The sequence below is a fragment of the Fragaria vesca genome, linkage group LG3, assembly GCF_000184155.1.
Source record: "Fragaria vesca subsp. vesca linkage group LG3, FraVesHawaii_1.0, whole genome shotgun sequence".
Taxonomy (NCBI): domain Eukaryota; kingdom Viridiplantae; phylum Streptophyta; class Magnoliopsida; order Rosales; family Rosaceae; genus Fragaria; species Fragaria vesca.
Genome location: NC_020493.1, coordinates 15,522,408 through 15,543,636, shown reverse-complemented (window position 1 = coordinate 15,543,636; position 21,229 = coordinate 15,522,408). Strand labels below are relative to the sequence as shown.

General features: G+C 35.4%; 1 protein-coding gene across 1 annotated transcript; it reads left to right on the top strand.

Annotated features, from left to right (window-relative positions):
* Positions 1-13,034: 13,034 nt before the first annotated feature.
* Positions 13,035-17,517, top strand: LOC101293669 (serine/threonine-protein phosphatase PP-X isozyme 2-like). Its single transcript, XM_004294367.1, has 8 exons — positions 13,035-13,392; positions 13,742-13,894; positions 15,182-15,244; positions 15,322-15,407; positions 15,893-15,968; positions 16,069-16,337; positions 16,417-16,495; positions 17,012-17,517. Exons 1-8 carry the CDS (start codon positions 13,249-13,251, stop codon positions 17,060-17,062), a joined length of 921 nt encoding a protein of 306 aa, XP_004294415.1. The 5' UTR covers positions 13,035-13,248; the 3' UTR covers positions 17,063-17,517.
* Positions 17,518-21,229: the final 3,712 nt, after the last annotated feature.

Genomic DNA, 21,229 nt, shown 5'->3' with positions numbered 1-21,229 from the left:
GAGAGAGAGAGAGAGTATTATCGCAAATGAGAGAGGAACTGACTTGGTGTAAAGACATGAGGGTATTTTAAGTACATCGTAAAAGCAAAATGACATATTTAGGCTTAAAAGTTTACTTATGTGGGTAAAAATATTTGGGTGAATCTATGTGGGAGAAAATGTCCCAAAGTGGATTTATATGAAATTTTCTATATATATAACTCTCCACTCGGCAGCAACATCGGCGTAGCCAAAGGCCACCACCGAACAAAGATTTTGTAGGCAAGGTTGCTGCTCTTTTAGAAAGAGAGATACTTAAAATTAAAATATTTTGACTTGGATTTGGATGAGATTCATTTCTAGGATTGAAAAGAAATAGACTTGTGGACAAATTCAACTATCTCAATATAGCGTTAGTGTCGGTACCGAATTAGATTAAATGAATCTACAAAACAAAATTTTTTCAAACAGAACCATTTGTGTAAATCGCGATTACGGAAGCACAAATGATCTTTAAATTAGATGAAACTTTGCATGAATGATCTACACACTATGTTCTAGACACTGAATGGTGGAGATGTGAAAATGTGACCTAAAAATGAGCTAAATAAGGAGTCTTACATTTTAATTTCAAATGAGAACTCCACATATATAATTCAAAAATGAAATGGTAACAAATTTGGTGCGATAAAGTTTGAAGGGACATTTTTATTTTGTGAAACTAGCTGACAACCTTTATTAAATAGAAGAAAACTCCTCTTCAAGTATAATACAACCCAAATAAAATAAAGCGATATAGACATAAAAAGCTAAAAGGTCAGCCACAAAGATGGCTTGAAGGAAACGCGGGGACGCGTAAGAACTCGGAATCTGTAAAAGATCATTGATAATACACGCGACTCAATGAGCAATATGTGGGATGACGCCCTGCTCGATAAAGATTTCTATGATATGGTACACCAATACCTCCACACACGTAAATCCATAGAGTAGCAGGTAACCTTCTGTCACATACATGGCCTAAAAAACAAAAATTAAAATAAACGAAAGTAAATAAACTGCAATAGGACTCAAGGCCCACAAACTTATTGGTTCAAGATGCTAGGCCCTGAACCCTCCTACATCCCAAATACGTAACCAGATAGCTCAGGCCCAACAACGAAAGTCCAATTCCCACCCACAGGAAAGTCTTTTTGACTTTTTGAAACCAATGAGCTTCACGACTCGTAACGCTCGCAAGCGAATTCATGCTACATAACTCTTGAACGATTGTATTGGTCGTAACCCCTACACAAAATTTAAAGGGACATGAATCTATATTAATTAAATTCTAGTAAAACTAAATACTAATCAAAACGAATAAATAATGAACATAACCTAGATTGAACTTTCTAGCAAAATCCACCCAAGGGAAACAATATATATATAGCGAACCTTTATATTGAGACATGGATCCAAAAAATATGAATTATTTAGCAACAACCATTGAAGTTCACACATAGATCCAATAAAACATTTATGGAAATAAAAATCAATATATTCAGACATGGTAAGAATGTAATTTATATTAACAAATCAACTGGTAATCAAATTTGGAGCGATAAAGTATAAAAGAACGTAAATCTATATTAATTAAATTCTCTAGCAAAAATAAAAACCATCCCCCCTTTAGTAATCAAATGTAATACTATTTAAGGTGAACAAATATGAATATGAACCTAAATTAAATTTTCCAGCAAAATTCTCCCAAGCAAATAATTAGATGTATAATTATACTTTTGTAAATACATTAAATATGAAGCACTATAAATAGTGAACCTTTATATGAAGAAATGTAGTTCTCTCCTTCACATAGTCATGGCATCTTGCATTCACAACAATTTACTTGTATCGCTACTTTTCTTGTTCCTAACTACGTGTGCAGCTAGCTAGCCATTAAGAAAAGTTCATGTTACAATAGCTAATGAGTTGGGCAGAGACGTGGTTCTCCTAGCTCATTGTTGGTCCTTTGACGATGATCTTGGGATCCATCGCCTCGCCCTTCATGCCTCTTTTGAATTCTCTTTTCGAACTGATTTGATCTACCAGACATTTTTCAAGTGTCAATTTCATTGGATAAATGAAAATCACCAGATTACTCAACACTCGGCAGACATGTACGCTGCAAACCAAGATAAATGTAGAAATTGTTCGTGGATTATTACCCCTGATGGACCATGCATGCACAATTTTGATGCCCATAACTTGAATTGTTATAGATGGCCTTAGTTTGAAATTTCATAACTAGCTAAAATGACTGGTCATGTTATCTTTATTCAAATAAAAATATGAGAATAATCATAGATCTATTATATAAAGCCAATTCTCGTTTATTAAAGATTTGATTGGTACGCTTTGAACATTATTTGTAACTCTTTCTTATTTTGTACATCAAAAAAGAAGTGATATACACCTAAACTATTTTCAAGCAATGCAATATGCATATATGTTTATTATGTTCAACAATCAAAATGCATATATCATTTAATTAGTTCGAAAGAGACTGAGCAATCACTAACCATTTGCAAATTACGTAGCGTCCTACTAAACCTATGGTAGAGTATACTCACTTACTTCTCTACACGATCTAAGGAATCCAACATTATGCGGACATCAAACAATCAAAGTATTAGATCCCTAGCATGCATACTAAGTAGGCCTCCAAAACACTCACACATAAACTTCATGAATCAGTCTTCATGAAAAATCATTAAATAAAACTTCAACCTTATTAATTGGGAAAGAAATTGAATGTCAAAGAATTTCAACATGCTTTTACATAGTTGAAAATTGAATGTACAACTCCCTAGCGATTAAAAATTAAGATTAAGTTCTGCATAGTGGGAATCAAAAGCACAAAGCAGCTCATAGAGAAAGAAGGCAACAAAATTAAGAAAAAGTAAGAGTCGGACAAATGATCGATCTGTTGCCAACGATCGACCTCTTTTGATGAGATTTTTGTGCTTGCTTCTCTTGAGTTATTGTGTGGCTGTTCTTTTAGTGTATTGTTCGATTTGAATTGTCACACCCCAATTTTTGAAGGATAATTTTCCAAAAATTTAGGCATGATACATCTCAAAATATTAATAATCCCAAAACCTATTCAAAAAACTTCAAAGAAAACTAAAACTCAAATTCTGAAATGTAAATGTCACACAACTCAACGCTGAGTTAAATATTACATTTCTTTGTTTACATACACTTGAAAGTCAAGAAAATGAAATCACTCACGTGAGTTTAATACTGTCTACCAAATATAATAATATAAAGTGTACAACATCTAAAACCCTGCTACTATGCCTCCACCTCAACCCTGCTGAAACACCACCTGCAGGTCTAACCCCTACACCATGAATTGGTGCACCAGGTTGTAAAACAACAAACCCGGTAAGCTAAAAAACTTGTATGAGTAATTCCCAAAATAATAACTCAACAATTCCAACATCACATAAGATAAAACTGGTAATTCCTGCATTAGCAATTTAGTTCAAGAATCGCCTAAAAGTAAAAGAATTCAAAGAGAGAAATAAGAAAACACAACAATTCACAATCAATCAAAATCATAAATGAATCATGCAAAAAATGTAGTTCAGGAATTCTATTAAAATCACACAATTAAGATTAATGAATCTCCTGCAGATAAGCATAGTTCAGGAGATACTCAAAGCAAGAAATTTAAATGACAACACATAAGAACATCACACAATCATTTCTCTACTCTTACTTATGAGTTCGTCAACACTTAGTCATCCCCCATGAAATACTGACAAACAGACTAAAGTTCTAAACTGACCGTAACCAATCACCCGACCAAGGCTTGGTTCCTGATCCACCACGAAGGCTCCTAATCTAATACACACAATCACCACTAAGCACACACATCCACAACTAATACACACAATCACCTCTAAGGCACCATTCCACAACTAATGCACAAACAACAACCATATTTCAACATCACAATATTTAAAACAAGAATAATCTACCAACTCCAATTAGGACTCCTGATCGGAAGTCCTTTTGAAAAAATTATATTATTAACAGAAAACTTGTTTTCACTTACCATTAGCCGTTGACGATCAAGCTTTTTTATATTTAAAAACAAAAATCATTTTCCTTCAAGGAACAACTTCACAATTAGCAAAAATAAACTATAAAGTAAATTCGGTTCCTTTATGAACCCATGTGAGATTTACTCACAATATAATAATAGCATCATAACCGTAACCAATTACCCAATTAAAGGTTTAGAACCCAATCCAAACAACGAATAATATAATAATATCATCATCAACAACCCAAAGAGCACATCATAAAAATTATATCTTTTCACATAGATATATTTATATGAACAAACATAGACATTCCCACAATAATAATCTATCAAGAACCAATAATATTATGATCACATGAACATTAAAAATATCATATATTTAAAAAAACAAACAATAACATATTCTTTAATTCAACATCATCATCAAAATGTCCATAATAATTTGGTCCACGTGAACCTTGGTGAGATTTTACTCATCTAAATTCCTAGGATTTCTTGCTGCATCTTCACAATAAACTCAAAAGTCAAGCTCAAATATCAACTCCACAAGCTACCTATTTAACACAATTAATAACCTTAGTAACCACTTGAACAAAAAGAACAAAGCACCCTAACCAAACCTTAGCCTAAAGGTTGCCCAAAGGAGGACAATCCTTCCTCCGAGACCTCCTAAGGTCGTCGGATACTCAACAACCTAACCATGCTGCCTCCAAGCTCAACTTCCAAAGTTTACAACTTAAAAAACATCAATGATTAACATAGCACCTACGATGCAATCTTTGCTCACAACCTAGAATTTCCACTTCTCAAACAAGCTCACAACAGCAAGAGCTAGCTAACCACAGAAAACTAAAGCCACAAACACTGCCGGACGCGCCGCCACAGGTGGCGGCAAGTGAGCCCCACGCGCCTCCCCAAAATTTCAGAAATTGAGCAAACTCAAAACAGCAAACTTGAAGATCACAACAAAAGGAACACTTTTTATACCTGAGGCTAAGCTCGATTCAGCCTTGAACTGCCTCAAACAACCACCACAAGCTCCGCCCCCAAATCTGCAACCTAGCGCCCCAAACTTCAATCTTAAGATCACCAAAGAAGCATAAACATCTCTAGAGGAAGGAGGAGAGCAAGACTCACCAAACCCCAATTCAAATCGCTATCGAAATCAAGCGAAAATCTGGCGAGACCACAGCAGCTCCGCCACTTCGTGGCGGCGTCTAGGCGGCAAGATGACGAATAGCACTGCCCCAGAAATGGAGAGGGGACCTGTGTGAGTCGAATGGGACTGGTGGCGTCTTGATCAGTGGCCGGACGACCGAGTTCTTCATTGGTGAAGTTCTGGCGTCGGGAAGCTGGGGAGAAAGAGAGAGGAGAGAGAAGAGAGACTTCTGATTTTAGGGTTTCCAAAAATAATCCCAAACTTTCCAAAACTTTTCAAAATCTGAAACTAACTTCCTCTGATTGTAATTTTTTCATACGACATCCGTTTTACACATGCCGTGTGTCTACGAACTCGTATCGCCAAACTCTACAACTTTCATGAAGGAAGTTTCTCAAGAAACCCAACAAATAAAAAGTCAACTCTATGACCCTTAAAGAAAAAAGAACCCTTTCGGGTAAATTATGCGTCCAAACACTTCCACTCTTCTTTCGAACCTCAAAAACCCACTAACTTCTAACTCGAAAATTCCCAAATAATATTAGAAACTAATATCAAATTTTCGGGGTATTACATGAATTCACTACTTAATAAAATCTATCTCATAATGAATACATGAACTTAAACATTACATGTTGTCGGGGTAGCAACAATAGTATCTATCATTACTAGAATTTACATAAACTGAAATAACATAAAACTTACTTGAATAACTTCGGTGATCCATTATGATCTTCTTATGTGTTGGAGATCCGTTGATCTTCTGTTGTCACACTTGGAATATCTTTTTATTATGTCCGTTGACGCACTTGTCTCTTGAAAACTTGTTGTAAGAACTTAAGTCGTCTATCGTGGTCATCTCTTGATTCCACCTTTATGATTTTCTAAGTTAATGAGACTTTTGATGAGAATAACACTTGTGTATCAACATGGACCAAATCCGACATTTATATAGTCGAGTTATACATTATAGTATCATAAAAAAACAATATGTCTTTCTAAAGGCATCTCTAACAATTGGTCTAAAACCTAAACCTACATTCAAATTTTAGGTCAGATAAACCTATAATTATTCATATAAGTTTTGTATCTCCAACCCATTAAGTTAAAACTCAAACCTATTTAATCATTTTATATTATTAATTGATCACAGAGTGAAACCCCAAACTATTTTAATAATTAATCATTTTATATCATTGTTTAATAATATTATATCACATATAACTATTTTATATTAATAAAATCCAACAAATGGCTCACACCCTAAACCCACTCACTCATAAATTACAGGTTTGGTCCTATTTGGTTGATTAAAATATGACACATTTTAAGTAAATCCTATTTTAGCTCAACTTAAATAATAAGTTAGAAATGAAATTTTACAAAACCTAAACCTATTATAGGTTTTAGACCAATTTTTGGAGATGACCTAACTGCTTTACTGCTTTTTCAAAAACTTAAATCAGATAAAACTTTATAACTGTATTCAATGAATTTCAAATTCTAACAGATTATGAGTTGACCAAAAATGATTTTTTGTTTTTTTCATCTAGCGATATATCTTTTCCTTCCCAGAATTGTTCACCCGAAAATCTCGATATATCGCGATATTTCACAAAACATAACGATATTTGGCGATATTTTAGAAAACTCGGCGAAAGTTTCAAATCCCAACATCAATTTTCCTGCTGAAAATTTCCCCTGCCTCCGCATGTGGTCCTGCCACCTGTCCAAGCCGAAATGTTTTTACCGGCTATCATGCTCTGCAAAATGATCAATTTTGCATTTACAGGGCTTCGAACCTTGCTTGGGTTGGTACAAAGCTAACACCTTAACTAACCCTACTAACTATCAAACTTGTTAATCTTAATATCTTTATAATATATATTGGTTTTTTTTCCGAATCTGAAAAGTAAACAATTAGGTAAATGTCTAATCCTAACTAACTTTTTTACCTACACTTCCATAAAAATAAAAAAATGTTTAAAGTAAACTTTTAAGAATTATTAACGGTTCAGCACTAATATTTTTACCTTAACTTACTATAACTCCCTATAGATCAATGTTTATTCAAGGTTTTCATTTCAAATATAGTATATAATATTGAAAACAAACATCTCTTAAAGTTTGGTTTAAAATTTCCTTGTTTTTCTTCAAATTTCCGTCAATTTTCTCATTTTTTTACTGCAATCAATATTTCCCCGAAATTTTCATATTTTAGAGGGTCGAAATTTCCGTAATCACCGAAATTTTCTTCCTTGTGTTCAATGCTTGAACTTAAATACTAGTCATATTATGTCTGCATTTTTCTTTATACAATGTCTAGTTCATCAAGATATCTAACCACTGAACTTGACATTGTTTAGAATCTAAAAATATATATAACATAGTATATACTATAGTGTGTACTTTGAATTCAATTCGCATTAATAACCTGTTCCAAAATTCTGTCAACTATATTTAACTACAACGAACCTAAGGATAGCTTGGAGAATTATTAAATCACCATCATTCCAAAATCACAATGCAGCAAATAAAACCACATGAATTACCACAAAACACAGTAACACATATATGTTTAAACTTAAGTAATGATCTGCAATATAAGCATATAAACAGTCTTAACAAAATTTTAATATAAAATTGTAGACTAAAAATTTATTTCATACTAGAAAATCATTTGTCTGCAAATTTGCTATCACATTAGCAGCATCTATAGTTGTACAACCTTATTATGCAGCAAACAACATATGAAATATATGAACATGAATGAACTATAATGTTTTATTCGTCCTGAAAGAATGAAATCGAAGCATATAGTTTGCTAATGCTATTAGTTCACTTTATTTTGCTTAAATAATGATCTTTTGCAATTTGCCTCTCTTAATATGTAGATGTCTCTCCGTTGCATCATTGCATACCAATGAAGAACTTTGTCAACATAGTTTATCTTAAACAATTCCAAAACACATCTTCTTCCAATCCTTTTGACTGCTCTTGTAATTATGATGTTGAACACTTATTTCACTAACATTCGTAACTTCCATTTTCTGAATAACCTCAGTGGTTGCAATGATAATTATACTTCCAAAACCTAAACATAACCACATAATTATATTATCAATCACTTTGTCTCTCTTGACCAATTAATATACAAGTCGTTGGATGAGTTTTCCAATCTGCTTTAGACACATGTGGGCCCCATCATCCTCGAGCAAGAGGATAAAAGCGTGGTTACCACAGTGTTGAGGCTGAACGACATTCTTGCGTGATTTTCACGCATAAGTTGACTGTGTTCTCTCTTCTCTCTCTTCGTCAATGCATATGGCGGGCCCCATAGCTCATGCTAAGTTGGCATTGGGAAGGCCTAAGTCTTTAAAATGATGGCCTGGTCATGGGTCTGACCCAGGTAATGACCCAATGGTGGTTTGGGTAGGTTTTTTTTCATGGGTAGAGATGAATTTTTTTTGTTGGGTCGTCCTTTGACATGGATGAAGGCCTGGATCATATTTTTGAGCTATAAGTGGATTTGCAATAAGAAAATACTCTAAAACCCACTTTAATCAATGTGTCAAATTTGACGTGGATTTGACATTGAGCCTCTTCATGTCAAATTTGACATCACCGACTCCCATAGTCATTTAATTTTTTATTGTTTCTTTCTCTCTCCCCCTTTTCCCTCTCCACTCTCTCTTCTGTTACCAAAACAAAAACAAAATGAACAAAATAGAATTTATTAAAACAAAAAAATCATTCAAATTTGACGTATTGGTTAGAGTAGATTTTAGCCAAAATGACAATTATCATGTCACAAGTAAAATTTCAATTTGACAAAAATATTTGACTATATGGATGAAGATGCTCTTATCTAATATATGTGACAGTGACACGTCATCAGTTAACTGACACACATGAAAATAACATTTTTGTAACGGAGATTTTAACCCTGGGTATGAACATGTCTAACAATAATAACTTCAGGTACCCAAACGTTCGAATTTCATACTTGGGTATGAAATTAAAAGTGCCTCTATAGTTCGGGGGGTAAAATATAATTAATTATAACTTAATAAGGAATTCCGCAATATAATCCATACTAGATAGTAGAGCCCAAATGTGTTGGTGGCTTATCATGTTCCTTGAATCTCTGAATAACGTCAAGTAATGCATAAACTCCCTTAACAATCATCCATGCATACCCATATGTTGAAATGTGAGTACATCATAATTCCTCTGTGCAGGGTTTGTTTCTCTTTTTGTGCTTTCGATTTTTCAGTGCCGTTGGCTTATGGATTTATGATTTGAATTTTCTAGGTTTTGGTGAATTCCGGGCCGGTCTGTTTCAATGAGAAGCACATGGCGCTTCACGGCAAGGAAGACAGCACACGGATCTAGGTTTTTTTTATTTTTGTTATTTTTTATTTTAGGGTTTTTGGGTATGAACTCTCATAAATTTTTCTCTCGGCTATCAACTAAGGGTTAGAACAAAGGATAACGTGTTATATGAGAGAATATAACGATAATAATTGTGTACTCATTCATTGATAGAAAAGTCTATAGGCAACATAGAGTCTCCCAAATGATCTAGAAGTTCTATCAATAGTGTAATCTATTCTAATAAGGAAAAAATTAGGTCAAGAGACATAACAGAAGGACATGAAAGTAATTTCGTTAAACAGTATAATAATTTTTCCATCTTTAATGGGTGGGGATGAGACGAATATCAAAATAATATACTCGCCATGTACCCGAGTTAAGAATCTAGGGATCACCATCCCTATTACCCGTTTATCCCCATATATCACCCCCATTAGAATCGAATACCCGTAGGTACCCTACCCGCTCAGGATTATTGTCATCCATGTTTGACTAACAATAAAGTTTATTTGTGAATGAAAAAATTATTAATATAGAACCATTCATTAGGATCTGCTCACAAATTTTAAAGCGAAGAAAACCCCACCTCTACAGACGCCAGCAACAACAAACAACACCGCATGGGGAGCATTTGAACCAAACTAGAAGAAAAGCCCCGGACCGATCTCGAACAGTAAGCTCTAGCAACTTTTGTTTTCTCTCCTTTTAATTTTCTGAGGGATGTTCCAGCTGGCTAATTTGTAATCTTAAAAACTTTTCAGCAGTCAGCTCTATATATGTAAATTGTAGTCGTATATCATATGACTGTTAAATTCGAAGCACAAGTCTGCAACACTGAGCTTGGGCTTCAAGAGAATGACATGTTCTATTAACGAGTCGACCAGGAGATGAGTCTACGGCTCTGCTTATCTAACTAAGGTTAGTTTATATTTAATTTGCATTGTTTTAGTTAGTTCCTTGTGTCTATATCTCTGGTATCCAAAATTTTCAGGCGGCTCTGGGATGTTTTTTTATGCACATATTGGTGTAATTGTTCCCTATTATGCTTCTCAAGTCAAATATGACTTTATGGCTAAACCAAATCTTTATTGGTTACTATTAAAGCCAATCACTCATTTTGTAAAGCCTATTATTTTGAAAAATTAGGATACCATCCTATGCAAAGGACACATGTATTAATTCTCATTATGTTCTTAATTACATTGAATCCAAAGAGGATTCCGTAAACAGATTCAACCAAGTTGTAGACATATTTGATATTTTATGGTGTTGGTTGATATGCATACACGTTGGTCACGTGTCGCATTATCGTCTACTAGTTATATAATGCTGCTTAAAATATAACTTCTAGCTCAGATTATATATTGGGCTCACTATCCATATCATCCCAATCAGTCAAGTAGACTTGATAATACTAGAGAGTTTATATCGAAGAATTTCGATAACTATTGCACATAATTGTGGATTGATATTTGATATCATATTTCTTTGTACACACCCAAATGGTCTCGCGGAAAATCAATATTAAATAACGAAAATGGTAGCTTGAACTTTGGTAAGGCACTGGTATATTTCCGTTTGGGGTTATGCAATATTGCATGCAACTTTACTTATTCGTTTTAGACCCACTGTCAACCAACCGTTTTCTGAGTACCAAATGGTAACTGGATATCAGCCTGATATTTCACACTTATGCATATTTGGTTGTGCAGTTTATGTGCCAATTGCGCTTCACAACACACTAAAATGGGTCCTCATAGATGTTTATGTATTTATTTTGGCTACGATTCACCAACCATTGTTCGCTACTTAGAACCCTTGACAGGTGATTGTTTTACCGCTCGATTTGCGGATTGTCACTTTGATGAGACAGTCTTCCCGTCATTAGGGGGAGATAAGAACATAAATGTTCAACATGTACGACATGAATTGTCGTGGTTTGTACATACTCTGTCTCAACTTGATCCCTGAACCGCACAATGTGAAAGTGAAGTGCGTAGAATACTTGATTTTCAGAATGTAGCAGATTCGATGCCTGATACATTTTCTGATATCACTAAAGTGACATGATCTCATATATTAGCTGCAAACGTGCTTGCAAGGTTGGAAATCCCTAAAAAGGGACACGACGCTACTATGCTAATCACGCACGGCGCTGTAACTACACCTAGTGGATATGTAATTGAGGCCGAGGCTCCCCAAAGGAAAATGAGGAGGCCACTTGGTTCAATGGATACTCAGCCAAGGAAAAAGGCGGGTAAAGCACAACCCAATCCATTGATTATTGATGTTGAAAATCCGTCTCATGAAATCATCTCTGATTATAGTTATGTCTATGAATCAATATTGGGGGACGCCTCAATGATTGAATTATTTTCAGAGAGTAGAGAAATCTCATTGAATTATGCTAGCATGCATGACATTAGAATAAAATTTCATTCTCGTCGATGAGATATTTGCTTATTCAGTTGCTCAAGAGATTATAGAGCATGTTGATATCGAACCACGCTCTGTTGCAGAATGTCAATTAAGAGTAGATTGGTCTGAATGGAAAGAAGCAATCCAGGTAGAATTAGATTCTCTAACAAAGAGACATATATTTGGTCCGGTAGTGCTGACCCCACCAAGTGTAAAGCCTGTAGGACATAAATGAGTCTTTGTTAGAAAACGTAATGAGAAGAATGAAGTCTTGAGATATAAGGCTTGTCTCGTGGCACAAGGTTTCTCACACTGCCCTAGGATTGACTATGAGGAGACATATTTGTTGGAGATGAGAGATTCCACGTTGAAAAAGTGATAAATAAAATATAACATATAAGTGGGTAGATCATTCATAATTGTACCAATGTCTTTTGTGAATAAAACCCAACACTTTAAAAGGTGGTTAATTTGAGATAATATCAGTACACGAATGATCCACGGTCAATAGCGCTAAGAGATAACTTAGTCAAAGCAAAAGAACAAGGTTGCCACAGTATTCAAGTGGAAAGCGACTCAAAACTGATAATAGACGCTGTTAATGAGAGAATTAGCACCCCTTGGAGACTACTCAAGATCATTCAAGATATCAAGAACATTGCAAGATCATTCAAATTCTCTTCTATTTCTTTCAATCATGTGTATAGAGAAGACAACTTTATGACGGACGTCATGGCTCATGAATGAAGGACACCAACTTCTGGATGATGGTCACATATGGAGTAATAGAATTCTTAGCTTGGCTACTAAAACCTTGTTTTTTTATAATGTAAACTCGGGTTGTCTGAGAGGTCTATTTTTGTAATTTATTTTTATTTTTCGTATAAAAAAAATAAATTTGAGAAGTAGTATTAGCGAATTAGTTAACACTTGAAGGACCAAATAGTTTAAAAATAAAGGGCTGATGGTGTAATTTAACGAACAAAAGTGTGAAGCAAAGTCACGACTGAGACAAGAGAACTGAGAGCCCTCACAAATAAAGAAAAAGAAATTGAAAATTGAAATTGAAAGACAAGGGTCGCGGAGTGAGAGATAGTCACAGATTCACAATCTCTCACTGTTTTGAGCGCGGACGAGAGTCTCTGACTCTGAGAGAGGTAGAGCTCTAGGTCTAGGTTTAGGTCTGCATCCGAGGAAGAAGAAGAAGAAGAAGTAGAGAGAGATGTCTTCTGACCTAGACAGACAAATAGAGCAGCTCAAGAAATGCGAGCCTCTCAAAGAGTCGGAAGTGAAGGCTCTCTGCCTCAAAGCCATGGAAATTCTCGTCGAAGAGAGCAACGTCCAGCGTGTTGATGCTCCCGTCACTGTAATCTTCTTCTCCCTTTCTGATTTCGAGCTTATTGATTCGATGGAGTCGTTTTGGATTCACTAAGCTATGCGTTTGGATTTTCTCATCTTATAGTTAATCGTATTCTTTAGGTTTCGGGTTCGATTTGTTAGAGATTTGGTTTGTTAGGGTTTTCGCTGCGAAAAAGTGATTAGGAGAAATATGTGTAGGGTTTAGTAAACTGGAACATCAACTTTAGGTGTCATTTGTATTGGATTACGGCTGCTTTTGATTTCTGCTGAAGTTGAATACTGTGCTTCGAGTTTTGCAAGTGTAGTTCGGGCCTTCAGGCTAACCGGTTACTGTTGTTGCTGTGTTCTGTGAATAGATATGCGGTGACATCCACGGTCAGTTTTATGACATGAAAGAGCTTTTCAAAGTGGGAGGCGATTGCCCCAAGACTAACTACTTGTTTCTGGGAGATTTCGTTGACAGAGGTTTCTATTCGGTGGAGACATTTCTACTCCTACTTGCCCTGAAGGTGATAGTCTTTACTCTTCTCTATGTTTCGCCTGACTTTCTCGGCCTTTATATTATACTTCTGTATGCTCTTTATAGCATCAAGAAGATCTATGGGTTCTACCTCTACTACATTTGAAACTTTAGTTCTAGAACTGTGTTATTTTGAAATTTAAAGCCGTGTTTCATATGGTAGGATCTGTTTGGCTTCAGTAGATGGTTGTTTATGTAGAGACTTTTGTGGCAACCAAATTGAATGCAATGGTTTAGTTACATTCTTCGCATAAACCACAAAAGCTGTTTATCAAATCCCTTCACTAGTGCTGATGCAAACATTGTATGATAGAAAAGACTAGGACATATTCGGACCCAGGCCTAGCCTCTCTGTATCATTTGCATGAACTCATGTAATCATATAGAAGAAAAACTAGAGTGGACAAATTATTCAGTATCTAACCATATTGCATATGATAGGTTAGGCTCTGGTTAGAGCTTCTCAAATTGAGTACTTCATTCTATTAAGTTTTAGTTGTCCAACTTCACAAATGAGTGCAAATATTGATTCATGGTGGTTTAGGAAACAGTATCATTTAAGTTCAATTTTGTTTTCTTCTGTTCTCTTTTTCTTTTTTTCTTCAAGACAATGAATTCTGAAAATGAAAAATACTGAACTCTGAGGTAGAACATATAAAGTTTTGGTAGAATTTTGCATCTTAAGTAGCATACCTATGTTTAATTGATAGAGACACATGTTGAGTCATCAACCTGTCTAAAGAGGCAGAAAAAGATTAGGGCCCTAAAGCATACTAATGATAGACACACAGTTTGAGTCATCAACCTGTCTAAAGAAGCAGAAACATATTAGGGAAGAATTGGGAAGGCCTAAAAGCCTATTGAAATTTCTATCTGGGGTGATCTCTTCATTTTGAAGACTAGGAATTATGCGGATACAGTAACATGAGATTGTTTATCCCCTTGCCAAACAAAAAGAAATTAAAAAAAGAAAAGAAAAAAGAAATGATGCTGGCCTATGAAGTGCCGATATTCTTTTTGTTGAGTCATCTGAGTTGACCAGAGAAAAAACATTTAGGCATCCATGTCTTAAGTTCTGTTCATATTAAGAGATGATTCCACATCATGTTTTTTTTTTGTTTATTTCATTGGGTGTGGTGAACGAGTACACGTTAACTTAATTAGCTATCTATGTTTTTTTTTAGCTCAGCATTATGTAGACTATGCAGTTACACTCATGTTGATTTAGTCTTTGGAGTTATACTGAACCGTTATTTAAATTTTTGGTTACAACCAGGTGAGATATCCGGATCGGATAACACTCATTAGAGGGAACCATGAGAGTCGACAGATAACACAGGTTAAGTTTCTTCAACTGGTGCCTGTTATTTGGTTCTTAATCATTCAAAATATTTACCGGCTATCCTTTCTAGACAGGTGTATGGATTCTATGATGAGTGTCTACGGAAATATGGATCTGTCAATGTTTGGAGATATTGCACTGATATATTTGATTACCTAAGGTTTGCCACTTTCTATCTCATAAAACCCCATACACCTGTCTGTTGAAGGTCAGAAAGTTAACTATTTTGAAATGTAAAATTTCCTTCCGTTGAAGGCATTGGTATCTGATCTTAAACCATCAGTTGGTTTTGTTTGACATGGAAAGGAGCCCCCTAGCCTTGGCTCTGGTGGCAGGCTAGGTGATGGTGGGAGGAAACTGTGATGGCTCAATTCAACTAACCTAATGAAAAAGAAAGAAACAAGCCCTCTGGTCCAGTTAAACAGTGTGATTATGATAATAGAATCTTAGTTTGTTTTCTCTTAATAGACCATGAGTGATAGATCTACTAGGAAATTTAAATTAATGTTTATATTCCTCAAATTCTTGACAAATTTCGAGTCACCTATTTTTCTTAAGAGTTGCTTTACTTTTGTTTTAGCTTTTATGGTATATTATCTTTGTAATTCCTTACAGCTTTTGATTTTTAATGTTGTATCATTACAGTCTGTCAGCTCTCATTGAGAATAAGATTTTCAGTGTCCATGGTGGTCTTTCGCCTGCCATTTCAACTTTGGATCAGGTCTGAGCATCCATCCTAGCTTTTATAATTGTCATTGTCACCTTTAACATCTAATATAGAAGTCTTTATGTAATATGTGACTAATCCCTTATTTTGGCAGATACGAACAATTGATCGGAAGCAAGAAGTACCTCATGATGGTGCTATGTGTGACCTACTATGGTCAGATCCTGAAGATATCGTGGATGGTTGGGGTTTGAGTCCACGTGGTGCTGGTTTCCTGTTCGGTGGAAGTGTTGTGTCTTCATTTAACCATGCAAACAACATTGACTATATATGTCGTGCCCACCAGTTGGTAATGGAAGGATATAAATGGATGTTTAATAATCAGATTGTTACTGTATGGTCAGCTCCAAATTACTGTTACAGGTATTACGAATACCTATAGTTAACTTATTGCCCATTGTTTTAGAGCTTAAAAGTTACATCAACTATTGGTCTGTTGCAGATGTGGTAACGTAGCTGCAATCCTTGAGCTGGATGAAAATCTTAACAAGCAGTTCCGAGTCTTCGATGCTGCCCCACAGGTTGTACATCAAATTGACTTGCAATTGATCACTTTTTTTTTTCTTCTTTTCTTTTTAATGAGACTGGGGCATTTATGAGACTTCGTCGATCGAGTCTATGTTCTACATTTATTGTGGGTATTACACTCTGGATCTAGAGTCTAGGCATTCAGTTAAAACATGTCCTTATTTCTTTTACAAAGCAATAAAATTTCAGAAAAGTTGGAAGCAGTACAATTGGTGATAAATAACTTTGAGTATGCTGAATAACAGTATTAAGCAATCCACAATCATACCAAAGATGACTAGTTGACGGCATTGACATAGTGAACGTCAGAATCCTGTGTTGTTTGATTATTTTTAATTATTCAAGTATTCTCTTTTTCTTGTAACTTTTGAGATGATGGTCATTTTTTTATTTTTCCTTTTTTTTCTTTTTTTTTTGCTTTTTTACTAATTCAGAATGTCCCATCTGGACAAACACTTCCTGGTTTGGTTCCCTTGTATTTGACACTTAAAGATTGTGGTAAAATGCAGGAATCAAGAGGCACGCCGGCCAAAAAACCTGCACCTGACTACTTTCTATGAGCAATGAAAGTTTTGCCATTTTCCATTAGGGGAATTAATGAACAATATATACAGAGAATGGTATTGCATGGTATGCACACAAAGAATTCTATGGGTGAGCTTCTCAATGATCAGCTCCTCCAGCAACCAGCAAGAATTGTACTTTCATGTTTGTGGATAGTTAGGATGGTTTGGTCTGCTTTTCTTGTATGCCTAAAGCTTCTACCATCTTTCATATTTACATGTAAGAGTAGTGTGCATTGCCTAATCTGTCATGTGAATTATAGAATCTTTGCCCTGTGATTGTCATAGCAAGGGAGACATTAGGTAAGTACTGGAAAGGGAGGCTTCTCCTTCTATTTGTAAGGGTTAGAATGATTGGATTGGGTTGGATTAGGGACAAAGAGGAGGGATCAAGACCATGAGCACTTGTTCTTTTTATTGTTTTTCTAGGCAATAAAAATTGCTTTCTGATTATTTGTGTCTTTAATTAAAACTCTTTTTCAAGAATAGACTAGAAGTAGATGAAACTTGCAAGTGCAAAATTCACCCAGCATAGGCTAGAAGTAGATGAAACTTGCAAGTGCAAAATTCACCAAGCATAGGCTAGAAGTAGATGAATAGACTAGAAGTAGAAGAAACTTGGAAGTGCAAAATTCTTCACTAGGCCTAGGTGCACACATAGGAGCACCCATTTTGGGATATCTCATCTCTTCCCTAAAATATCTATATCTTGCATATTTGGATCATCGTAGCTCAGGACTATCTTGGGTACACGATGTTAAGATGCCACATTTACTGTTTATTGTTTTTATTGTTACATTTGTCTCGATGGAATCTTAATGAAAACGTTCCACACTTCCCCCCTTCAATGAACTTCACATCACTACTGCTTCTTGCTATATCAAATTATTGTATAGATTCTTTATATCCCAGCTGGTTTTTAATTTTACCGGTCTCAAAGTAGTTGAACAAAACTTCAAATATTTTCAACGGTCCTTTCCCCGTTGAAATTGTAAACCTCTAATATCTGGAAGACCATAGACAACGGTTCCTCTTGGCATGCCTCAAAACACTTCTTGACTGGCTTCATACACTTTGTGAACAAGTCCATGTTGAACCCCTCAAATCTGGCACGGGTGACGCCGTGACGGTTGAGTAGAAGACAGTAGCCTGGGCAGTGGATGAGAGGGTCCACTTAACGCTTTCACATGATGTCCTCGATCTCCTATTCTCCTAAGAGCTCTGGGGTTTCCGCTGATATCCTTCTTGATCAACCTTATCCATTTTTAAGGTCATGCAAAGGAGCATGCCTCTAGAACAGAAAAATGAGATTAATCTTTGACAGTAAAGATTTCGAAATCATTCACTAATCAAGTTGCATTGCTCAAAATGAACAGAATTGAGGATCTTAACTCAACTATACACTAATCTATATACTCCAAACAATTCCATCAAAACACAAACAGTACAAAATTACGGAAGAAACTGAAAATTAACTCCACGGGTCAAATCTGACCTGCTTAAGATCTTGCCGAGACAGATTGGACATTCTGAAGTTCTTAATAGCATCACTGCCCATAATGCGGCCATCACTACCTGCACAAAGTGAAAACCAAAATTCATTTCTACTGTCCCTCAATTTCTCAGGAACCAAAATGCAAACAAGAACAAGAACGATCTTCAAGCTTAAACAAAAATGGAAGAGAATGAGTGTGTGCAATGACACATAATCAGGAGCCAACCCAAACTGTGTCCTCCAGTTTAGACTAATTATCAGTACAATGATTTGATTAAACATTATAACCTAATCAACTGGCTACAAGCCTACAACTATATATTCAAAGCCAGAGATTTCTTGACAAATGTATCACAAATAACTTCATAACCTGAGGTTATTTTGCGTATTGTATTTAAAATGAAACATGAAATTTAGTAAAACAATGTAAATTCTAACAACCAAACTTTACTGTTAATATCTGATAAGGATAGGAATTTCCAACAACACAAACGAAGAATGTTAAAAGCAGAAATTAACCCCATCACCAGTACCAAATACAGAATATTTTTTTAGCCAGCAAATATATATTGAAATGACAAGCATAGTTTAGTTTCTAAAACTGATACTGAATCAAAATAGAGCTGAAGTGTTTGATCACTTTCAAACTTGCAAAACCCATACAGAACAGATGTAGTAATAGTTTATGGCTGTGTATTATAAGACAATAGGAACAGAATAAAAGGAGATAAATTTAAGATTACCATAACAACAACAAACCTATCTGTCATAGGCTCAGGACCAATGTGAGCTCCTGTCAAAGGTGACAAGCAATACGGTATGAAAAAGATCAAAAGCTCTTTTGCAAAACACAAAAACAAAATTGTAAGCAAACATGCACTTGAACAGAATACAACTTATCTGGATAACTCGTTTTAAGCAGATGTTTAATTGTTTTCCCAGTGGAGTATTGAGTCTATTGACCCAAAAGCATAACCATGGGTTTGGCATCAAAATCACTGTTTGTCTGCAAAATCAACAAATAAATATAAATTGATCATTATGATTTACAGTAACCTATATAAGGGAAAAAGAAAATAATACAACTCAGCGATAGCAACACATATAAGCATACACTACAATTTGTAAGGGAAAAAGAAAAACATCTATGACTTGTCAACTTAGAAAAGTGGTAATACCACTCCAAGCATACAACAGAAAACAAATCAAAACTAAAGCAAACCACCATTTCTGGTCAATAAATCATTTGTAATCTCATGTCCAACTTGCCACAAATGAAACAATTAACGATAGGTCAGATTCTTACACATCAAACTATACGATATTGCAGTAAACTGAAATTGACTGACACTAAAAATAAATACTTGCATAGCAGTAATGAACTCAGTGAAACCAAGAAACCCCTGCCTCTTCGTAATCGCCCAAACCTAAGCAAAAGGAAACCAAATAAGAAAACACTTCTATCAACAAATGCAAGCCCTCTTGGACATAAAACTGAGAATCTTCGACAGTAAAGATTTCAAAACCATACACTAATCATGTTGCATGGCTCAAAATGAACAGAATTGAGGATCTTTAACTCTACTATCCACTAATCCAAACAAATCCATCAAAAAACAAACAGTACAAATTACGGAAAAATTGAAAATTAACTCCACAATAAAAATCAATTTACACAAACTTGATGGAATCAAATCTAACCTGCTTAAGATCTTGCCGAGACAAATTGGACATGCTGAAGAACTTAATAGCATCACTGCCTGTAATGCGGCCATCACTATCTGCACAAAGTGAAAACCAAAATTCATTTTTACTGTCCCTCAACTTTACAGGAACCAAAAGAAACAAGAACGATCTTCAAGACTGAACAAAAATGGAAGAGAATGAGTGTGTGCAGTGACCCAAACAAGTAAATATCCAAGTCATCAAAGTTGTTCAAATCACACAACACCTTCTTTCAAATATGAAAATCTCAGCTCTTCAAAATTCTAAACACACATAATTAGCAACAATTGTTTGATAGCTCCACTAAATAACCAAATGGGGTTACCCTTTTTGTTAACAAAACTCTAATTCGAATCTGCAATCAACTAAAACTGAAGCAATTCATGATGCTAATGAAGCATTTGAATACCCAAAATATCAAGCTCAAAACTTTGAGGCCAATTTGAATCCAGAACGCCAATTTGAATCCAGAACACCCAAAACTAACCTGGTGAGAAGTTGAATCCGGAAACGAAGCATCAAACTCCGTCAAGTACACGTCACGCCGGTTCACGATCCTCACACAACAACTCGACCCGCCCTCAATTTCGCTCTCTACCTCAATCTGATACATGTAAGAGTGGAACGCACGTGCCCGGCGCACTCAAAAATAAAAACCATAACTTAACTCACCGAATAACAGGTCTAAGTATAGACTCTAGATCAAATAGCAGAGCAGGTAATCCATCATAGATTCATAGACTATTAGACCTAGACGCAGAATCATCACCCTGCATGCAGAGTATGGCAATCTTAAACGACTTACTCTCTATCTTGATTTGCCACTACAACTATCTATACAAACGAACAAGCTCATCCATCATTAAACTTCATTCTCTCTCTCTCTCTCTCTCTCATACCATCTTCCTGCTTCTCCCTTCTTCTTCTGCTTCCTCTATACAACA